This window comes from Danio rerio, chromosome 14 (genome assembly GCF_052040795.2).
Source record: "Danio rerio strain M-AB ecotype USA chromosome 14, GRCz13ab, whole genome shotgun sequence".
NCBI classification, from domain to species: Eukaryota; Metazoa; Chordata; class Actinopteri; order Cypriniformes; family Danionidae; genus Danio; species Danio rerio.
This window is the reverse complement of record NC_141034.1, coordinates 50227062-50251432: the sequence shown is the minus strand read 5'-3', so window position 1 is coordinate 50251432 and position 24371 is coordinate 50227062. Positions and strand designations below refer to the sequence as shown.

At 37.9% G+C, this 24371-nt stretch overlaps 2 protein-coding genes across 6 annotated transcripts in view; one reads left to right on the top strand and one right to left on the bottom strand.

The window, feature by feature from the left end:
- Positions 1-24371, top strand: part of macrod1 (mono-ADP ribosylhydrolase 1) — a 196325-nt gene that overhangs the window by 35131 nt on the left and 136823 nt on the right.
- Positions 10582-24371, bottom strand: part of flrt1b (fibronectin leucine rich transmembrane protein 1b) — a 50427-nt gene continuing 36637 nt past the window's right edge. The window contains exon 3 of the mRNA XM_087282038.1: positions 10582-17301. Within this exon, the coding sequence (XP_087138164.1) occupies positions 15032-17179 (2148 nt within the window). The 5' untranslated portion in view covers positions 17180-17301 and the 3' untranslated portion in view covers positions 10582-15031. The remainder of the gene's footprint in view (positions 17302-24371) is intronic.

Below are 24371 nucleotides of genomic sequence, written 5' to 3'. Positions count from 1 at the left end.
TAGATTTTCAGGTGTTGCATAATATCATTGCACCTGCTGCAGCCATGGTACAGCAGCAAAGCTAATTGATTATCACGCCAAAATGAGAGTATAGTTCCTATAGACACATCAGCATTGAAAATAGCAACTTTTTAATCTGTTTATCTTAGTACACAATTCAACTACAGAGGGGTCAAACTTTGCATCTTCTCCCCGTGTTGGTGTGGGTTTCCTCCAGGTGCTCCGGTTTCCCCCACAGTCCAAGACATGCGCTATAGGAGAATTGAACAAGCTAAATTGTCTGTAGTGTATGTGTGTGAAGGCAAGAGTGTATGGGTGTTTTCCATTTGGGTTGTGGCTGGAAGGGCGCTGTGTAAAACATGTGCTGGATAAGTTGGCGGTTCATTCCGTGGTGGCGACCCTCGATTAATAAAGGGACTAAGCCGAAAAGAAAATGAATCAATAAATAAAAATGAAAATTTATCAAAAATGATTATTATTGATAATGGTGCTAATGGTCTAATCTGATTCAATGATCTATGCTAAGCTAAGCTAAAAGTGCTCCTGGTAAAATGGTAAATGGTACAACTCAACAGTTAAACTGTTAACCTATTTCCAAAAAAGTGGAGTGATCCTTTTAAAAACACACCCAAATGAAATGTTTTCCGCTATAAGGGTAAATTTTGCAATGCCTCCACAAATCACCTGTTTTGAACTGTAGGGTATGATATAGTAGGGTAATTATAATCCCAAATCCACATTGCAGATCTTGTGATGTGACTACTGCATATCAGTGCTGAAACAGTAGCATTCTAACCTTGCAACAGAATCAACAGTGTTGTTTAATTAAGATTATTTGGAGTGTTGCTGCAGCATGTTTGCTCATGGGAGAAATTGCGTTTGCTTGCCATGATTATTCATATTCTACTGGGACGAGAGTCAATACTCTATCCAGACACAGATCGCAGATAGCAGGGATGAGTTTTATTCATTCATTTTCCTTCGGCTTAGTCCCTTATTTATCAGGGGTCGCCACAGCGGAATGAACCACCAACTATTCCGGCATATGTTTTACACAGCGGATGCCCTTCCAGCTGCAACCCAGTACTTGGGAACACCCATACACTCTCACACTCACAAACAGTCATACACTACTGCCAATTTAGTTTATTCAATTGGACTGTGGGGAAACCGGAGCACCCTGAGGAAACCCACACCCAGTGGCGGTGCTAGCTTGAATGGTATCTTGGGTGAACCATCCCAAATTCACAAGTGGGGCTCATTGCAGAGCTATTTGGGCAGAGCTGAGCTCCAGCGAGGGGGAGCATGAGCTCTTGCTCCTCCTTTCTTGCACTTCTTCTAAGAGTGATGTCACTGGGGGTAGGGTTAGGGGTGGGGTTGGTGTACGCATTAAAACAGCTTATAGGAGGAGGAGCAAGAGCTCATGCTCCCCCTCGCTGGAGCTCAGCTCTGCTCAAATGGCTCTGCAGTGAGCACCGTCTCCAAGTTCGCCCTCCCCTCCTCCCTCAGGCTTATGAATAGTTGGTTTATAGAAGTATGGTTCTAGAAGGTTCCATCAAGTTAATATAGTCAAGGACCAATAAAAACGTACATTCTAAAAAATGTTTGTTGTTTTACCCTAACTTTGGGGAAAATATGGACAAAGCAAGAATTTAACTTATTAAAAAAATTATAGTTATTACATAAATAATAATAATTCTTATTATTATTATACAATTATTATTATAAATAACAGAAATCAATTCTAGACATAAATTGAAAACAATTAATTTTGACAATTCTATAAAATACAAAAATACAGTTGAAGTCAGAATTATTACCCCTAACCCCCCTTTGATTTTGTTTTTCTTTTTTAAATATCTCCCACATTATAATTAATAGAGCAAGGAAATTTTCACAGTATGTCTAACGATAGTTTTTTTATTTGTTTTATTTTGGCTAGAATAAAATCAGTTTTAATTTCTTTAAAACATAATTTTAAGGTCAAAATTATTAGCCAATTTAAGCTATTTTTTTTTCCGATAGTTTACAGAACAAACCATCATTATACAATAACTTGTCTTATTAGCCTTACCTGCCTAGTTAACCTAATTAACCTAGTTAAGCCTTTAAATGTCACTTTAAGCTGTATAGAAGTGTCATCATCATCATAGAAGAGTCATCATGACAAAGATAAAATAAATCAGTTATTAGAGATGAGTTATTAAAACTATTATGTTTAGAAATGTGTTAAAAAAATCTTCTCTCCGTTAAACAGAAATTGGGGAATAAAAAAAACAGGGGGGCTAAAAATTCCAACTTCAACTGTATGTTTTATAGAATTATCTGTTTATTTCAGACTTGACTCAAGGCCGAGAATTAATGTTATGAAGTGTTACCTCACTGCCTCATTATCCATCTTTTCTGCTTCTATAACAATACTTAGTCAAAATAACATCATCATCACATCAACTTCAGTTTTTTCAACTAGCAAAACTCACTGCGAGCCGAAACCTCGGGTCATAAGTAAAATAAAAGGCTGTTACTCCGGTTTCACAGCGCATGATCAGCGCATATTTAATCAGAGTGCTTGTAAACAACCGGGATTCACACCAGGGGTCCGTTCTTTGCAAGTAGATTACTCAGATGGATTTGGAGTTCAAAATACATATATTAATAAAAGTTTTGCAATCTGCACTGAAATAAAAGTACAAAGACTGCCATCTGGTGGTTCAAAGAGAAAATGTATTGATCTGATCTATTTAGATACAAACGCGTACATGCAAAATATTCAACTTCTTTTTTTAAAAAAGGATAATAATTTATGCGGTCATGCACATGTTTTGACAGCTAATATGCTGGTGATTAACACCTTTACCGATATAAAAATGCTTTTTTGATGCAAAATTTATTTATACAGTTTTTCCTTACGCCGATTAAAAAACTTGTAGGCTACCATAATAAAGAAAATCTTCCCTAAATGTAAACTAAATACACTAATATGCATTGAAATACATGATGAATACTCTTGACACATGAAAGTGTAAAGCCTGCAGCTCACAACAAATGTGGAAGGTTATTGCGTGTCATATTTAACAAACCGTTTACTGCTAATTTGATGTAATTTTGCTCACATGGATAATTGAATATTAATCAGATGATGTCATTACGCTGCTTTCCCGTCAGCCAATCGTTGCATTGCTGATCATGATTTCGAGGATCGATAGATCTGTCCTTCACAACACACAGCGATCTCAGATCAGTTCATCCAGACATTTCTGATTCACGAACTTATTTGAAGAACCAAATTAGCCAGAGATCAGATATCAAGATTAAAAGATCCGGGATCTGCCAAGTAATCTTAGATCATTTAAGCGAGCTATGAAGAATGAACCCCAGGAGGTGTGCGGGAATGGTGAAAGCAAACTGATACATGCGCACAGAGAACCAGAGTTGTTTCAGTTGCACAGAGAATAACAAACTTGTGCGTGCAAAAGAGGCCAAATGTAAATGGCCACTAACATCTTTATTCTGGCATTGCCACTCTTGGGATTAATACACTTACATAAAGTAAAACATATCTCAAAGCTTACTGGGCCACATGATTTTTACCAGGATGCGTTTTTGTTTTTGTTTTGCACCGTCTCCCCGTGCTGCCCTCAGCAAGATGCTGATTTTGCATATTGCCCATGCCTAAATCCTACAAAGTGTTTGCCTACAAAGTGACTTCTGGCCTAGCTCCTTCTTATCTGCTCTCACTTCTGCAGATCTATGTGCCCTCCAGAAACTTGCGTTCTGTGAATGAACGTCGCCTCGTGGTTCCATCCCAAAGAGGGAAGAAATCACTTTCGCGAACGCTCACGCTCAATCTGCCCAGTTGGTGGAATGAACTCCCTAACTGCATCAGAACAGCAGAGTCACTCGCTATTTTCAAGAAACGACTAAAAACTCAACTATTTAGTCTCCACTTCACTTCCTAATCTGCAATTGCCTCTTTGAATATCACACTAACTGTACAAAAAAAAAAAGAAAAAAACTAATACTACTAATACTTCTCTTCTTAGACTTTACAGACCTGAAACTTGCCTATAGCACTTATTCATTGTTGCTCTTAGTTGTGTAAATTGCTTCCTTGTCCTCATTTGTAAGTCGCTTTGGATAAAAGCGTCTGCTAAATGACTAAATGTAAAATGTAAATGTAAATCCGCCACTGCCCACATCAACATGAGGAGAACATGCAAACTCCACACAGAAATGCCAACTGGCCCAGCTGGGGCTCAAACCAGCGACCTTCTTGCTGTGAGGCAATCGTGCTAACCACAGAGCCACCGTGCCACCTAGTTTTTATTGAATTTCTTAAAAAACAAAGAGTTTCCGCATTAGAAAAAGCATCTAAAGAGTGAGCGCTATTTCTGTTTTTACGTTTCTTCTTTTTGACTGACAGCAGAATAATCTAGAAAGCCTCGAGATGTGTTTTGCAAAACTCTATCTTCACCCGCAGCCTGGAAAATAGCCCCACAGATAGAACAGAGAGCGGCATGACGGAGGATGAGAACGAATGGGGTAATGCTGCATCTCTGCCTGCGCAGCTCTCGACTTCACTGCCGGGTAAGAAGACGGTATGCATAATTCACACCGATATGTCTTCCTTTCACAGAAAGCTTGTGATATTCGCACAGCTTTAGCGGGGAGTGTGGATAGCGCCACACGGGCGTATGTAAAATGTGTAGACATCCCTAAATAGGTCTGAAAATGCAGCTTATTTGTCAAAGAGCATAAGCCATTAAATCTGTTATCTGTTGCAAATGAAGCTCAGCATCCTTAGCTGGTGGTTCAGACCCCTCTCACCAGCGTAGGCGAATTTAAAATGAGTTCACACTGAGAAATCTCACATCTCTCAGCATATGCCACATTGTTGCTAATTGGAAACCAAGCTTGTCGGAGGGAAATGGTTGTCACACGCGCAACCCTAATAAATTCATTCTGTCGGCGTCGCTTAGAAAATTTCATTTCATCCAAATGGCTTTTCTTTTATGCAGACGATTTGGTTTGCTTTGTTGGAAATTGTGGCAATTTGAAAGCAGAGGAAGAGAGAAACAGAGAGAGAGAGAGGGGGAAAAGATTTAAGCATGCACAGGATTAAATGAAAATGAACTGAATGAGAATCTGAAATGTTTTAGAGCATCTAGAAAATTCCAAATGCAGAGCTGGGTTTGAATTCTGTCTGAGAACTCGTCTTGTGGGTTTATGAAGATGTGTTACACCGTGATTAGTGCAATGTGACTGAAAAACTGCATTTGTTTGTGAGTAAAAAGAATGGAAAAATGATATATTATGGGATGGTTACGGTTAGGGTTGCTCAATATTGAAAAAACTGACATTGCAATATTAGTTTTTCTGTAATATGCACTCACTAGCCACTTTATTAGGTGCCTTGTTGATATCAGAGGTCAGAGGAGAATGGCCAGACTGGTTCCAGCTGATAGAAAGGCAACAGTAACTCAAATAAGCATTTGTTACAACCGAGGTCTGCAGAAGAGCATCTTTAAACGCACAACACATCCAGTAAATACACATTACATTACATCCAACCTTGAGACAGATGGGCTACAACAGCAGAAGACCACACCGAGTGCCACTCCTGTCAGCTAAGAACAGGAAAAATGTTGCCTGGTCTGATGAGTCTCGATTTCTGCTGTGACATTCAGATGGTGGGGTCAGAATTTGGTGTCAACAACATGAAAGCATGGATCCATCCTGCCTTGTATCAGTGGTTCAGGCTGCTGGTGGTGTAATGGTGTAGGTACTCAAATGGCCTCCACAGTCACCAGATCTCTCAATCCAATAGAGCACCATTAAGATGTGGTGGAATGGAAGATTCGCATAATGGACAAATCTGCAGCAACTCCGGCATGCTATCATGTCAATATGGAGCAAAATCTCAGAGGAATATTTCCAGTAGCTTGTTGAATCAATGCCACAGAGGATTAAGGCAGTTCTGAAGGCAAAAAGAGGGTCCAACCCGGTACTAGTAAGGTGTACCTAATAAAGTGGCCGGTGAGTGTATATTGCAGTATAAACACAAGTTCACCAGATGGCTTAAATAGATCTATTTTGAGAGAGTTCTTGTTTTATGCATTATTCATGAGTGAATGATTCATAAAATATAATAAACAAATTACCAGCATACACCTTAAAAAATATATATATTTGTGGTTTGCTCAAACTGCTTATTTTAAATAAGCAAAAACAACACAATTTAAACACAAAAACAAAGAGCTTTTTGGGACAGCTTAATTGTTTGAGGTTCAATCCACGTACATTTTTCAAATCTAATAAACAAACTCAATTTGTCATGTTAGGGGCGACGCAGTGGCGCAGTAGGTAGATGTTTCCCTGGGACGGGTTTCGGCTGGAAGGGCATCCGCTGCGTAAAAACAAGCTGGATAAGTTGGTGGTTCATTCCGCTGTGGCGACCCCGGATTAATAAAGGGACTAAGTCGAAAAGAAAATGAATGAATGAATAATTCACTGTATAAAATAATTACAAATGGGCGGTTTGTACGCCCGGTGGCTCAGTGGTTTGCAGTGTTGACTTACAGCAAGAAAGTTGCTGGTTCAAGGGGGTTTCCCCCACAGTCCAAAGACATGCACTTTAGGTGAATTGAATAAACTGAATTGGCCGAAGTGTATGTGTGTGAATGAGAGTGTATGGGTGTTTCCCAATACTCGGTTGCAGCTGGAAGGGCATCCCCTTTGTAAAACATATGCTGGAATAGTTGGTGGTTCATTCCATTGGGGTGACCTCTAAAATAGAGAGTAAGCCAAAGGAAAATGAACGAATAGATAAAAACAATGACTCATTATTAAAGCTGCGAACTCTCTAATCTCTTCTGTCCAAATGGTTTAAATTATCTTGAGATCTCCCACAGTCACGTGCTTTAAAAACACATCTAAATTCAAATGGTTCGGCTTTTCTTTTATGCAGACGACGTTAAAAATTGCAGCATTTTAAAAAGCAAAAAACAAAAATAAAAAACAATTCAAACATGAACCAAATGAGAATCTGTTTTAGAGCGTCCAGAAAATCCCAAAGGCAGGATCTGGGGTTGAATTCTGTTTGATGCTCGAGGCTTTGGAATCGGTTACTGAACTTTTAATGGTATGAATGATTTAGGATTGAAAAAAGCAGAAGATCTGAGCACGTTTGCAGAATGGCAGCCCCCGAAGCAATTATTTCAGGCCTCGTTAAAAGCCTCCCACCTATACCGTTCTCTCACAATCAATCGGCACTTTAGCTCCAATGAAGGAATGTGAAATTGTTGGTCTCCTCTTAGTCTAATTAGCTTAATTGACCCGATGTGGTAAATGCAGTGAAAAAGACGCATGCGGTTCATCAGGGACGACTTTTTTTCCCTGCTGCTGTTTGGATAGGCGCAGTCGTCTAATTCTCACTTCGGCTTTCCTATAGGTACAATCTCAGGAGTTTGATTCGCCAGTAATTGGGACTTGTCAAACTCTGGACTTAATTGTTGGGTATTGTGAAGCTGGCCTTTTAAAACTGGTCATTTTAGCTACTTTCAGGGTCTTTGGCGGATCGACGTATCCTCTCTATATGTCAGTGTCTGCTCCAATCATACGCTTAGTAAGACTCAATAATTTGATGCTGCTGTGAATTGTAAATGGCTGTGAAAGAAGACGCTGTTTTCCAATTATCCAGAATTACATTAATTTGAGAAATGGCTTGGGGAACAGGTGCGAATAACTAATTGAACTGGATGCTGTCTGCGAATCGGCGCCGAGGACGCAGCATGTTCTTTTATGTACACATTAAGCTATTGAAGAGCTGGTGTTTAAAGCCCATTCGCTCCTGGATGCTGTATGCTGCGCTTCCACCCCCCTCTCATTATATTGATCTCTGCTTTGCTTACACAGGCATTACCACACTCTCCAGATTGGAGGCATGTTTGCTCTTGAACAGACACTAGCCGGGCTTTTTCTTATTCAGTGTAACAGCAGATATTAGTGCTGTAATGAACACTAAAATGATGGTTTGGTTTGTACCTCAGTTTTTAAGGGTGTTTTTAATAATCAGTGGTTTACTGAAACAAAAATGTGGAGTTATATTGGGGTTGGGTGATGTCGACCAATTTGGCATCAGACGATGTCTAACGTGAAACATTGCGATAGACGAAGGCATCGTCATCGTAGGCGGTGGTGAAATAATTATTTATGAATAATTATCATTCATAACAAATTAATTAATTGTAGCCTACTGTTTCAACTCCCTGACCCGCATGTCCTTTGTTTTACCCACAACCAAATCATACATAAATAAAGATAAGTTACACACAAATTGCCACCTGTCAAACACTATTTCCGCAAGACTCTGGCATGAATAGGCAGAGTGATCTGTGTCCTTATAATGACGTCCACAAATTTGGTTGGTAAACAAAGCTGTACAACCAACAGGAACCAACCAACAGTTTCTGAGGTTTTCAAACGGGTACAAGCGTGAAAGCGAAAGATTGTAGCAGTTTACTGATGCTGTGACACGTTACCTGATTGATTCAAACGACCGAAGAGTTGTTTGTTTGTTGTAAAATTCATATTCATTACATAAAATAGTATTTTGTGCATCTCCTTACTTCTGTGTGCAGCCTTGCTGCTGTTGTAGACTGTGAATTCTGGGAAATTTTCTTACCCCTTCGGTTTCGAGAGCTATCTAGCCCTTCCCCTATGCCCTATGCCTTTAAGATAAAGAGAATTGGGACAAGTGGATGGACTAAGGGGTCGAATTGGGATTGGGCCTAATTGTTTCATGTTCAATCCACTTAAATTTGTAAAAACGGTTCAGTTAACTTAAACAATTTGTGTTGGGACAACACATAGTAAACCATACAGTGTAACCCATTACTTGCTCATAATATTATTATTAACCTATTATTAAGCTACAATTGTAAAAACCCTAAATTAGGTTTGCGTTAAATTTGTAAGTTGCTTTTTTAAACCAAGATTTTTTACAAAAATCTAGCAAATTTTTAGGAAAATCCCCAATTTTTGTGTGTGTGTATAATTCCTGTTTTTGCTAAAACCTTGGAAAGTGTAAATGTACTGATACATGGTTTAAAAGCCATTTTATTGGCATTTATCTGCAGTTGAAACACTAGTAGGATGATCAAAACATTCATTATTAGTTTATCTTAATAAGTTGATAAAATTATTTGTTATTTTAAGTGACCAAACACAAAGCTTTTTTTGCGGTTATTGGGTAGGAAGTGCACCAGAAAACAAAGATTAAATTTGGGATTGAAGAATTGGTATTGATTAATTAAAAGGTAATGAATCGATTTGTTAACTCTAATGTTTAACCTTTATATGCTTCCTCTGAGCCAAATAATGAGAAAGAACCAAATCTCCTACCACAGCTATGCTGATGACACTCAGATCTACTTACTTGACTACAGCCCCAATGACACCCTCTGCCAATGCACTGATGAAATTAACAGTTGGATGTGCCAAAATTTTCTTCAGTTAAACAAAGAGAAAACTGAAGTCATTGTGTTTGGGAACAGAGATGAGGTTGTGTATCTTGGTTGTAGCGGTCAAACAACAAAATATAAGGTCAAGAATCTTGGTGTGTCTCTGGAGTCAGATATGTGTTTCAGTAGTCATGTCAGTAAGCAGTTAGTAAATCAGCATACTGTAATCTCAAAAACATTGCAAGAATCAGATGCTTTGTTTCCAGTGAGGACTTGTTCATGCTTTTATCAGCACCAGGGTGGATTACCGAATGGACTCCTCACTGGCCTTCCCAAAAACACAGTCAGACAGTTGCAGCTCATCCAGAACGCTGCGGCCAGGATTCTGACCAGAACCAGGAAATCAGAGCACATCACTCCTGTCCTCAGGTCTTTACACAGGCTCCCAGTTACATTTAGAATAGAGTTTAAAGTATTACTACTTGTCTATAAATCACTAAATGGCCAAAAACCTCAATACATTACAGATATGCTCACTACATACAAACAGATCACTCAGACATTTAGGATCTCATAAATTAGAAATTCCAAGAGTTCAGTCAAAGCAGGGTGAATCCGCCTTCAGCTACTATGTTCCAGAAATGATCAGATGTGCTCCAACATTAGGCACATTCAAATCAAGACTGAAAACACATCTGTTTAGCTGTGCCTTTACTGAATGAGCACTGTGTTACGCCGGACAGATTGCACTATTATGTCTTTCTTTTTCTTTTCATTCCTTTAAAACCCGTTTTAACATATTTTAATCTGTTTTTAATCATTTTTATTATTGATGTTTTTATATTCGTGTAGTTGTCTATTTTAAACTCTTGTTTATGTAGAGCACTTTGAATTGCCACTGTGTATGAAATGTGCTACATAAATAAACTTGCCTTGCTTAAAATAAAGATTCTGCATACGTTTGTTAGTTACACGAGCATACTGAAACAAAAGAGCTGCACCAAAAAGATTAATTTCTAAATTTAAGTGTAAATCATGCCATCGTGAGATTTTCAACTTCATTAAACCCACTAACAAGAAGATTGAAGTCATATAGATTATCAACTACATACACATCAAGTGTTTCATCACAACTTTTAATGATACATATATCACTGAAAAAGATAACAAGCTTGGTTTACTATTCATCATGATGGTTTTCCATATCTATAACGAGAGAAAGAAGAAATTTACATGTACTACTTGCTTGAATAGCTCACTTTTAAAATGCATCAGAAAAGGCTGGAAAAATTGCAGATCCGGTACGGATATCATTTTAGTCCTCCTACATTTCTACTCTCCCGACTAATGCTGCGTTTAAGTCACACAAAGTCAGACCGTGGAAAAAAAACAAAACAAACGTGGATTGTCTTTAATCAGTTAAAGACCTTTGTTCTCTCTGTTCCTTCTTAGCCCACACACAAGATGCAGAGGTTCACAGTGTTACATATTTTATTAATCCCTGATTTCTGTTTTTCCTGCACCTCAGGGGTTTAGATACACACAGCATTTCGCACACAAACGCTTGTAATGAGCTGACATGCCAAAATGTTATCCCATCGTTTATCATCTGCTTTCATAAATTTCTCCTGATATTCTCTTGTATGTTCTGGATCAACAAGCTCTGGCCTTTAGTGTTTTTTTTACATGCTAAATGGAGTGCGCTTTCTATGTCAGCCTGTCAGTTTGGGTTGATTCATCAATTAGGGTTGACCCCTTTCATGATTGTCTTTAAGTGCCTCTTTTCTATTTAGCTTCAGGTCATTCCTTTCCTCGTCATTTAAAAGCGCCTGTCTTTTGTTGCGCAGGTGAAACTACTGAGCTTCGCAAATTTCATTTTACCGTTCCTGAAACCTCCGCGGTGAATGAAAAATGTGATTCTTTTTTTTTTTCTCTTCCAAACATAAGACATACACTTTTTCAGCGTCTTATTTTTTTAGACAAATTTCCTTTGTGAACATGAAACCTTTTTCTGTGCCTTCGTCTCTTTCCTTCTCTTTCCCTTTGTCTCCTTCTACCCCACTTTTCTCACTCTCATTAAAAGAAAAGAAACCCAGTAGCAATTTGAGGTCTTTCATTGTCAAAACCATTATCACCACTGTCAGCTCCCTGGGTTGGGAACAAAGTCCTCGTGCTGCGTGCAAAAGAAATAGAGAGAAAAAAGGAAAAGCCCATAAAAGGAGGGAGAGAGAACTGAGAATTAGATTTTGTAATATCACCCCCAAAAAGATTAGTTTTTTATCATAAGCATCATCAGTATCTCCCCAGAAAGCAAAGGCATTATTCTCCCCAGTGCATACGTGTGTGTATATATACACAGTAAAGTCCAGGTAGTAAATCGATATCCATATGAACCTGGTCCCCTGTCTCATCATCATCATGCTAACCTTTAACATGAGCTAGTTTTAGGACACTGATAATCATTGGTACTAAGATGCAAAAACAGCTTCAATTATCATCTGAAAATTGGATAACATCAACACCAAGAGTGGTATCCCTGGCACTTTCTGACTATTATAGGTGTTTTTAAGCTATTTTTTGAACGATGTTTTGAAAACAGACTAAAGGAGGCACAAAGGGTACTTTGGAATAGGGGTGTGCCGAATGAAAACCTGCTTTAAGAAGCCGTGTTAATGATTGCATCATTTGTTATTCTGCTGTACACTGTCCGTATAGCGCATGGGTCTCACATCCAATTCCTGGAGGGCCACAGCTCTGCACAGTTTTGCTCCAGCTCTAATCAAGCACAGCTGATCCAACCAATCAAAGTGATCCAACTAAACAAGGTGTTTAAGACTACAATAATGCGTCCTAATTTGCATACTATCCATCCCAAATAGTATTTGAAAATAGAATTATTCATTCATTTATTTTCTTTTCGGCTTAGTCCCTTTATAAATCTGGTTTAGCCACAGCGGAATGAACCGCCTACTTATCCAGCATATGCTTTATGCAGCGGATGCCCTTCCAGCTGCAACCCATCACCGGGAAACATCCATACACACTCATTTACACAAACTACAGACAATTTAAGCCAACCCAATTCACCTACACCACATGTCTTTGGACTTGTGGGGTAAACCGGAGCACCCGGAGGAAACCCACACCAACACGGGGAGAACATGCAAACTCCACATAGAAATGCCAACTGGCTCAGCCAAGGCTTGAACCAGGGACCTTCTTGCTGTGAGGTGATTATGCTACTCACTGTAATACCGTGAAGCCCGAAAATAAAATTAATAGGTCCCAAATCGTAGTATGTCGTAGTGGTAAAGTATGCCAAACGTGATGGTTTACTCATTTCGGTAAAAGTTTTAAGTGTAGAACCGGCCATACTCTAACCGATGATATTGCCCACAGTACATTGCGAATTGGACGTAAATTCGATTAGAACTACAAACGCGAGTGAAAAGTGTAAATAAACTACAAACATGTTGGACATGCGAGACCAACCATCAAGTAGAGAGGCTTTGGTAAAGATGTTTCTATGACTGTTAAATAATATCTAGCCAACTGGAAAATATGTAAAGGGGTGGTCCACTATGATTTCATATTGGAAACTTTAGTTGATGTGTAATGTAGCTGTGTGAACGTGAACAGCATCTCTGAATGCAGTGTGCTCAAAGTACAATGCAAAGGGAGACCTTGGCTTTTTCGGTTAGCTTAGCAAAGCCTACAACGAACGAAGTTTGAGGAATAAAAAAACTATACATCCAAGTTAGTGAGACAACAAACAGTTCATGTTCACCCTGTATACACCCTGTGCAGCAATGGGACGTGATCAGAGGCGATTTAATGTTATAGCAAAGAAAGCTAAAATGATGTCCAAACGCTGCTATTTCCACAGAGCTTCGTCTGTTTCTGTATTTGGGCTTCACAAAGAGGGAAGTGCTTACAGTTTAGTTTTAATTATGTTCCAGATAATTATACAAAATATATAGCTAGCATTTGACAAAGGGCAGCTTTCAAAATATCTGTTCAGTGCTGGATTTGGCTAAAAACTAGTCTAACCGATGAAGCTGTGGATTGTGAGCCACAACCTGTGAGTATTTTCATTTGTTAAAATTGATCAATTACATGCACAGATTCTGTAATGGTATGTTGTAGCGACGATGTAAACAAGGATGTACAGTAAACAATGGGAAATGCTGTCTGGCACCGCTAACAATTTAGCTACGAATTTATTTTTATCAGTCAAACTGCTGTAAACACATGATCTTCAGCAGCACTGCAGTGTCTATGCGCACGCTTTCCCTGCGTATCTCAAATAACAAACTCGCAAAAGATATGTGAACGTTTCATATTACTCACACATGCTTATAACCCGAATATATGTGAGAGTCACTTGTCAGATATTTATTTAGAGGCCTTTGGGAGGAACAACTAAATATGCTAGCTGAGTAGCTGTATATAATCAAAGTAAGATATGTGGAAAAAAATAAAAACGTGATTTTCTACAAGTGAAGCATGAGCACACTTTGCTTTGCATCTTATGAACACAACCAAACCTTAAAAATACATCCCTGGGCCACCCCTTTAAATCAGGTTTTGTCATATGTCATCTACAACAACAATACTGAACTTATATAAAGATGTGTTAGGACATTAACGTCTGAATGCATGATTATCCAGAGACCTGAGGATATTTCTTTGCATGAAAAACTAGTGAATGGCAGATGATCCTGCTGCTGCTTAATCCAATAAGATAGGAAAATTAATTAGACAGAAATGTGGGTGATTGACAGGGCTCAGCAACACAACGATCTGTTAACGAGGAAGTAGTATGTCCCAAAGCTTGCATACTCCTTATTACACACTCAAAAGTATGTACTTTTCGTTCACAAAAAAAGTACATACTTTTAGGGCGTAGTAGAAGTATACAAATTGAGGAAACAGCATAGTAGTCTTGAACACCTTGATAAGTTTGATCAGCTGTATTTGATTAAGGTTGAAGCAAAACTGTGCAGAGCTGCGGCCCTTCAGGAATTGAGACCCATGGTATAGCGTTTAATAGCTGATTTTTGAAGGGTTAAGTAGCTACTTGCTATTTTATACGTGCAGTAAAGTCACTTAAAGGGACAGCACCTAGGAAAATGACAATTTACGCACCGTTTACTGACTCTAAAGTGGTACCTTTCAGTTTCTTTTTCTGTTAAACACAAAATAAGATATTTCAACAGACAGCCGATGACATAAAATAATATTAAAGATAACGGCTATATTTCCAACATTCTTCAAAATGTGTTCAACAGAATAGGAACTCAGATTCAGAACAAGTTTAGGGTGAGGGAATGATGGCAGAATCCTGATTTTTGTTTTAAATGCTAGTTACAGTACCAACATTTCAATGGTGTGAAAATATAAATATTGTAATTAAAAAAAACAACCAGTAATAACATTTTGTATTTGGTGGATGAGGGAAACGGTTCTCATAGAATCGGCACACCCCTACTGTAGATCCTAGGGAAAAGAGCCCTTACCCAACTGCTTTACCTGAAGACAGAACAGGTAAGGGTTTATAAAAAAGGCTATCACGTGTATGAGTAATCTATGTCAGGTATTCCCCCTTCTCTGTACCCTCGATTTGTTCCATAGCCTGGATTTCCTGTGTGGTTCAGGGTGCTCCTGTAGAGAGTTGCATTATTAGAGGGAAAGATAGTATGGATGTATGTCATATCCTCAACTTTCGCCTTGGGCTGCAAAGGCTGTTGGGCAGACATTGGTGTCATTTGAAAGCCGTGAGCCCTGATTTCTAGGATTGATGTGTCTTTTATGGTTCCAGACTCAACATAGTCATCATAATGTTTGCTGGCATCTCGAGATCCGACTACATCTCTGCCATATATAGAGTGATCACCTGGGGCAAGGTACCCTGCACGGTGTCCATACCAGCAGAAGATGCCAAAAATTAAGAACAAAGACACCAATGCTGTCGCGCCTCCTATTATTCCAGCAAGTGGTAGGGCTGACAGTGCGTCAGTTCCTCGATCGCTGTCCTGATCTGACATTGGCTGCTCTAGGGGATCAGTTTCTGTTTTGGCACAAGCTGGGTGCTCATGCTCTGAGTTTGTGTTTATGTTTAATCCCCCAGTGGCGGTGAAAGAGGTTCTTTTACCATCGTTTCCAGCGAGAGGCACCAAGCAGATGATATAACTGGACTGGGGCTGTAGTTGCGTAAGTAAATACTCACGGCGATCCCCTGGCACTAGTGTTTCTGTAATTGACCCCATTGCAGGACTGTTGCCTAATCGCAACCAGGAAAGTCTGAAGGAGGGCACTGGCTGTGCAGCCTGCCATGTAATGTGGACTGTTTCTGGTGTGAGAGGCTTTACACTAATTAGTAATGATTTACTAACGACGCCGTTTCCACCTCCGAGACTGTCCTGACCCATGTCCGAATACTTGTGTCCTGGTCGTCTGGATCTGAGAGTGAAGAGAGAGCCCTGTGGAAGTGGGGGGGTCGTCGTAGCTGGTGGTTGGGTTGGAAAATAACCCTTCTCCTTTTTGGCGACCTCATTTCCAACCATTCCTCCAGCGGCGTCGACAGTGACCTCGCAGTCTTCCAGTTGACTGCTAAGATCCCTTAGTGCCATGCCTCTTAGTCTCTCTGGTGCATGGCACGTTAAACCTCTTACAGTCACAGATGAACCTCGCTCATGCAGCCAGTCGTGAAGCCAGCGGAGGTTGCAGCCACAGTACCATGGGTTTCCTCGGACAAGTAATTGTGAAAGGCTGTCTAAATCTTTAAACAAACCTCTCGGAAGAGTCGTTAGGTTATTACCAGATATGTCTAGTTTCTGTAGCCTCCGCATGCCATCTAGGGAGCCTCGAGGCATGTGGGCTATAGCATTGTCCTGCAGATAGAGTCTAAGGAGATGCAAACTTGGAAGGTTTAACGGTGGTGCCTGTAATGAGTTACGCACCAGAGAGAGCTCTGTGAGATTGGACAGCCTCGAGAATGTGTCGTCTGCAATTCGTTGATTTGCCAGCAGATTTCCGTCCAGGAAGAGACGCCTTAGAGAGGAGAGACCTCGAAAAGCATGCGTCGGAATGGTTGAAATGCGATTGTCATCTAAACGGAGTTCCTCCAGGGATGCAGGCAATCCCGATGGTATACTCGAGAGGTGGTTGCGGGACAAGAAAAGAAGACGCAGCCTCGGATTGTTGGTGAAGGCTTTGTCTTCTATGCTCACAGTGGAAATTGAATTGTCATCCATGTGAAGCTTCTCCAGCAGGGGGAGCCGTGCAAGAGCAGAACGTGGTAAAGTTCGTATGTTGTTGTCCTGTAGGTGAAGTTCTCGTAACGACGGAGGCAGGTGTGTCGGAAAATCGTCAAGTTCATTATCATAGAGGTAAACTACTCTCACAGTCAGTCGTCGCTCTAAAGATGTCGGTAGCCCAGCATTGTCTATGCGGTTGTTTTGGAGATAGAGCACAGCTGCTGTTAATGGTAATGGAGGGATGAGAGTCAAGCCACGGTCATTGCAGTAAATGAAGCCATCGTCGCACCTGCAAGCAGACGGACATGGCACTTCTCCCTGTAGCTCCGCTTCCCCGAGAGCTGCTTCAGCGGCGGCGGCTGTAGCTGCAGCAAACTCCAGCACTTCAACAAGTAACGTCAGGCATAGGAGAAGTAGAAACAACCAGTCGCGGAGTTCAACAAGGCTCTCCGTGGCCATAATTCCAGGCAGTGTACCCCACTCTCTCTGCAGAGTTAATGCAACCCAATGTCTCAGAAGTCAATATTCTTGGTCCGGGTGCACAGCTCTTTCTTTGCTTTCTTTGCTTCCAATCACAAGCCCTGTGGGAAATATAGAAAAGATTTTTGGGATGAGAATTTTTCAAAACACTGAGGTTACATTTGTGTTAGACTCCTGTGCAATTATAAGCCTATAAATCTGTGATGTATTATACTGTCAGGCTTCTGTTGCTATCTTTTTTTTGTTGCAATTCTTTTATCACAGTATACCATATTGTCATGATATTTATCATGATATAGACATAAGAAAGGTTACTTTAAAACCCAAAAATATTTGGTGTATGGCTTAACTGTATATGCGCACATGCTAGGCATGGGACGATAACAGTTTTTTTTTTTTTTTTACATGTTTTTCACAACAATTTTATTTAGCTTTTAGGGCAACAGTATCTTCAAATGTTTAACAAAAGTATCCAACAAAAGTTACTGGTCCAGAATAAATTAAATGTTTGTTAAAATAAAATATATTGTGTTCAATGGGGAAACAAGTTGTTTTTTACCCAAACATTTAAAAAGGATTTATTTTGGAGTGATAATCACTGTGATGCCGTGAAATCTTTATCTAATGTTATCATACGGTCAGAATTAGGTAACACTTTACAATAAAAGCTGATTAGTAAATGTATGTTTATAGATGAACCCTTGTGAACTGTTGATGATTTTGTGTTTTAGTTTCGCCATAACTTTTTCTGTTTCAGCAAATGGAATGAGTTTTGGTTCTTATTTTGACACATTTTAAGAAAGCGCTTTGAAATAAAAAAAAATAACCTTAACGATACACTCTGGGCAAATTTACTCCCCTTTTGTTATGTTGGGGATGGAAACCTTCACTGATTTAAACTGCTGTAAAATGCATCTGATAAATTTGCATAAATCTGTTAATCAACCTCAGTCCTGATCAAAACTACTCGATTGTTTAAAAAATTACAGGATTTTAACTCTTTATTTGCCAAATTTATATATGATGTCACTGATTTGGTGAAAAAAAACACACACACAAAAATTGTGGACTGGATTTTTTAAAACCTTTTATCACAGTCTTGGACATGTGAAACAGCATTGCCTTTGATGCATTGTTTTTGATTGATTTAAATTTTTCTCCCTGATTTATTCTCCAATATTATTATTATTATTTTTTGCATAAATCAACCTCTGCCCTGATCTAAACTACAAAATTGTTCAGAAAACTACAGGATTTTAACTCTTTAATTGCCATGTTCACTAATGATGCCACCGATTTGCTGGAAAAAACACACACAAAATGAAGTATTTTCAACATAAAAAGTATTTGTGGACTGTATTTTAAAAATTTTTATCACAGTCCTGGACTGTGAACGACTATTAACACCATTGGCTCTGATGCATTGTTAGATTTTCATTTGTTCTCCTTAATTTACTGTTGGTGGCTGTTTTGCCCCATTGACTTCCATTATAACCACATTTTTTTGTTTGCAAAACCATGACATCATAAAATCATGCTTTTTTTTTTTTTGTCATTTTTATTTAAAAATTTGTCATTTTTACTGTTGATCATTTGTTGGCACCATTACCCCTTTAAATAGGCCTGTGCAAAAATAAGTTCCTGAAATTTATATGAAGTAGTTCAAGTTCATTTATTTATAGAGGTCATTTAACAACAGTCAAAAGACAAAATAAATTGCTAAACATAAGACAAAGTAACAAATAAAAAGACAGAATATAAAATATGGAAATAAGACAAGAGAAATGTCTGAACAAATGTAAAAATGTAGCAGTAGAAAGGACTATTAAAATAATAATAAAAAGCCAAGCTGAAAAGGTACAGTACCTTTTAAGAAGCGATTTAAAAATAGATAATGATGTACAACAGCGAATAAAAGTGTGTGTTTGTGAGTGTGTGAGAGTGAGCTTTACGCACGTACTTTGATATGTCTGAGAAATCAAAATATACATCTCAGTTCTCAGAACTACATGGAGTAAATCAAAACAAAGACAGTATTTATGCATCAAATGTGGTTATAATGGATGTCAATGGAGCAAAAACAGCAACCAACAGTAAATTAAGGAGAACAAATGAAAATCTTAACAATGCATCAGAGCCAATGGTGTTACTAATCGTTCACATGTCCAAGACTGTGATAAAAAATTTAAAATACAGTCCACAAATACTTTTTATGCTGAAAATACGTCATTTTATATGTGTGTTTTTTTTTCCACCAAATCAAATCATTAGTGAACATGGCAATTAAAAAGTTAAAATCCTGTAGTTTTCTGAACAATTTTGTAGTTTTGATCAGGGTTGATTTATGCAAAAAATAAAAATAAAATAATAATAATAATAATTCATAAAAAATATTTATGTTTAGCATTTTTGCAGCAGTTTAATTCGGTAGATGTTTTCATTCCTGACATAACAAAAGGGTAGTAAATCTGAACAGTGCACAAGGGTTAACAAGAGCAAAAGATTTTGTTAATATCAGTTAACAATAAAACTGAATTTATTAATATTATTATATTATATTATTAATTTATTAATAACTGAAGTTATTAACTTCCATTTCATAAATTGATTTCGACATGTAATCACGACTATGATTTTAGCACATTCTTAGGCATTAACTATGAAATTAACATTACAAGATTAATGTTTTCATTGTGAGTTTAGTTAATGTTAACTAGTGTCTTATTACACCGTGTAAATGTATAATAACCCTATAACTATTCACTGAATTTTCAATCAATATTTCAGCATGTAGCAGGCCAGATTATCATGTGAAAATGTAAATGATTGAATAAACTATTACACTGAAAGTTGAGATAATAAATGATTATTCACTGTATTTTAAAGTGCCCACAATTTCAATATTGTGCATGTTCATTATCATGATGAAATATTAAATTATCATATTAAATTATTGAATATCAGTGTCAACTGCTAGACTTTTACAGGACTTCTACTTAAAATTGAAAAACACTGCAAGGTTGTAAGAGGTTAGTAAGCAAAAGCAATGAGAATCAGTCAAGCTGAACGGCTTTCTAGATAACCTTAACAGAGCAGCTGACAGGTAGGGAGCATTAGAAAGAATTGTTGGAATAAAAAAAAGAGGATTGAATGAGAAAGTGAGATGGATCGTGTTTGAGCTGTATAAATGAGTAGTGTGGAAGGAGCTGAATGTAACTAATGTATGGCTGCATTATAGACTGAAAATTGTAGGTGTGATGAGGTGGTTCTGAACTTATATTAAAACGTGATTGACATTTAAGTTCCTGGAAAAACAATTACAGGTTTATTCCTGGATTGACCTTAAGTCGTATTACAATTCAGATGTAACAGGGAAACGGTGTTGGAATAAATCACTAGTTTAATTTTGGCTCAAGTTTTTGAAAGTTCACTGAAGGGTCAGATGGATAGAGCGTCGTTTTTTCGGTCTGATTTGCAATTGAGATTCAGATGAAAACCACAGACGTTTACAACAAATTGACATGCATAATGGATGCCGTTTCTTGGTTGTTATTGTTTTCAAAATAGCATGAATTATTCAGAGAGACTACATGGAATACCCAACAGAGATTTCACTCTGTGTTTAACCAGTCATTGACTAGATGACCGGGGATTGTGTGTTTTCTCTGCAAGCATCATTTCTGACTCGGATCAATGTTAAACAGTAGAAGAAAGACAAAGAATATTAGCTGGCAAATTCATTCATTTTCATTTTCCTTCAGCTTAGTCCTTTATTTATCAGTGGTCTCCACAGCAGAATGAACGCCCAACTATTCTGGCATATGTTTTATGCAGCAGATGCCCTTCCAGCCACAACCCAGTACTGGGAAACAACCAAAAACGCTCACATTCAAACACAAACTCATACACTACAGCTAATTTTAGTTATTCCAATTCACCTATAGCACATGTTTTTGGACTAAGGGGGAAACCGGAGCAACCGGAGGAATCACATGCCAACACGGGAATGCAAACTCTTCACAGAAATGCCAACGAGCCTAGCCGGGACTTGAACCAGCAAACTTTTTGCTGTGAGGAGGCATCGCTATTACCACTAAGCCACCATGCCACCCTATATTTTTTTAAATAATACTTTAATATCTAGAATCTCCCATTAGGTCTGAAATGTGACGACAAGGGGCAGAAAATGTAACATTTTTGTTCTTTAGACATAAAGTCAAATCATTTTTCAGATTGGCAGTAAATATTGTATCAGGGTCATCATAAGCGAGGCCTGCAGCACAGTTAAATCATATGCTCATCCTGACCCAGTGCTGCATTAACAATCTTATATTTTACATTCACTGACCTTGTATGTTCTGCATTTCTTCTGTTAGTTTTGTTAATTTGACACCAAAACAATGTTATCTTGCTCAACAACACAGATGATTGTTTGACTGTAAAACATGCTGAAAGTGTAATACTAAATTATTTAGAAGCATCATAATGAATGTGCTGAATACTGTATTTGAATCAATAATGTTTAGCATTATACGCCCTTGTATTTCCGGAAAAATATGCAGCTGCATTGTAGATGAATAATTTCCTCCTTGAAAATTGGAGAAACAGAACTGAATAGTGGAATCCAGTCTTAAAAGTGGTATTTACAGTATAACAACAGAATATAAGTAGGGCCAGACGGAATCTGCGGACGTTTTTTAGTATTTCTGCTGAGAATTTTGGTAAAAATCTGCGGATTTCTGTGGAATTATTTTGGGAGTATCACAACTAAAACCTTAATATGTGAAATAAAAAGTAAAACCTTTTAAACTTGTATTAATTGTTTAAATTGCAAAACCAATTAAATTCACTTTATCTGGTAAACAAAGCAAGTCTCTCATAATATTTATACTAAAAGACAGAGAATATTACTTTACAAACTGCATTGTACATAAATCAGATGAACATTTTCATATTAGTCAATAATATTACTGTACTGATTTAAAAAACTAAATAAATCTAACTAAATAAAGAAATGTGCGGAATTTTGCAAAAAATCTGCGGAATTCTGCACGTGCAGATTCCCTATGGGCCTAAATATAAGTAAAACATAAATGAGAAGTAGACCACACACATTTTAAATGTATTGTGTTTATACTATTAAATAATAAAATGTTGTTTACTGTAACTCTTTGGAGCCCTATCATACATCCGGTGCAGGGCGTAAGACATGTATGGTGTGATTTATTACTATTTACAGACCACTATTTGGGACTTGCTCAACTTTTCAAGCATCGACGGAAGCGTCAGCCAATCAGATCGCTGAATGCAAATACACCACATCAAACAGTGGCCTATTGCTGATTAATTTCATTGGCTGACGATGCTATAACGACTTGCCTCGGTCAAGCGTTGATGCTGAAGCCCTGTGTGAATGAGGCGTTAAACATTGCTTAAAACACAGAGGATATACTGCAATACGCAAATATGTGTACATGTGAAAAAATCAAAGGATTAAAATGTTACAAAAATTATTATTTCTACATGAATATTAAAACCTCTGCCTCCATCTCGGGGGGATTTTTTAAGTTTATTCATGACATTTCAAATTTGTATAATGCTATTATTATTATTAATATTATGTATTATATGCATATTTATATTTGTTTTAATAAAAACAAGTTTAGATTTGTCCACCTGTCGGGTTTTGGAGATGTATGCATCACCATATAGGGCATAAGAATAGGATGCATGTTTGAATAGAACTCTTGTTTTTGAGCACACTTCGTTATTATTGTATGCGCTTAACAAACAAAGTTATATATGTAGGCTGATGATGTCTTCAGTGAAGTGCGAACAACACCGTTTCCTTACTCCATGAAAGTAAAGGAGTAAAGAAATAAGTAAAGGTAAAGAAAAAGTAAAGAGGCCGAATGGAGGAGGCTCTATCCTCACGCTGCAGATGCTCTGTTTAACTGTTTTCTCGCTATAGTGAATTGTCAGTTTTTCCACTTTACAAAGTCCGCCATGTAAATAGCAAATGCGCCATGGCGTGACACAACTTACTCTTAAAGGCAATGGGAGATGAGACTCTGATTGGTTCAATGCACGTTATGCTCAAAACACACCCATAATTTATTAAGAGAATAAGCTCAACATTGTTAGACCATGCGCTGGGGCTAAAACTGCTTTTGCACCATGCGCTAGGGCTGCTCGATTATAGAAAAAATAAATCATGATTATTTTGGTCATAATTGTAATCACGATTATTCTAAACAATTATCAGTTATAAGTCAAAATTATTTGCCCTTCTGTGAATTTATTTTTATACATAAATATTTCACAAATTATGTTAAACAGAGGATTTTTTACAGTATTTCCAATAATATTTTTGTATTATTTGTTTTATATTACATTTGTTTTATTTCAGCTATAATAAAAGCAGGTTTAAATATTTTTAAATCTATTTCAATAGCTCGATATTTTTAGGCCCCTCAAGCAATATATATTTTTGATTGTCTGCAGAAAAAACTATTGTTATACAATGAACTGCCTATTTACCCTAATTAAGCCTTTGAATGTGACTTTAAGCTGAATATTAGTATCTTGAAAAATATCTAGTAAAATATAATGTGCTGTCATCATAGCCAAGATAAAATAATCAGTTATTAGAAATGAGTAATTAACTCTGTTATGTTTAAACGGTGCTTTAAGCATCTTCATTGTATTTTAGATTTTATTATTGATTAATAATAAAAACAGTCGGCAACAGCAGGTATATGGGACGCTGTCACTTCAAGAGTAGTGCGGCTCCGATATGGTTTCTCTTTTACGTGTCTTTTGATTCTCAACTTGTTTTTTATTACACAAATGAAGGTTAATATGAATAATCACTAAACACCACGATCTGACAAATGTGTATGTATTTGACCATTAAAGCACTCACATTAAGATCGCGTTAGATGTGTGTGTGCACTGCTGTCCGAGGCTAAGCGCGGCGCACGCGCAAACACTCTCACACACACACACACACACACACACACACACACACACACACACACACATGCACTACCTGTCCGAGGCTAAGCGCGGTGCGCACACACATAACAGCACATGCTCTTTCGCGCTTTTAAAAAATATGAATGATGCGCATCCCGTGCTGCAAAAGTTACATTACAGCTCATGCTTTTAG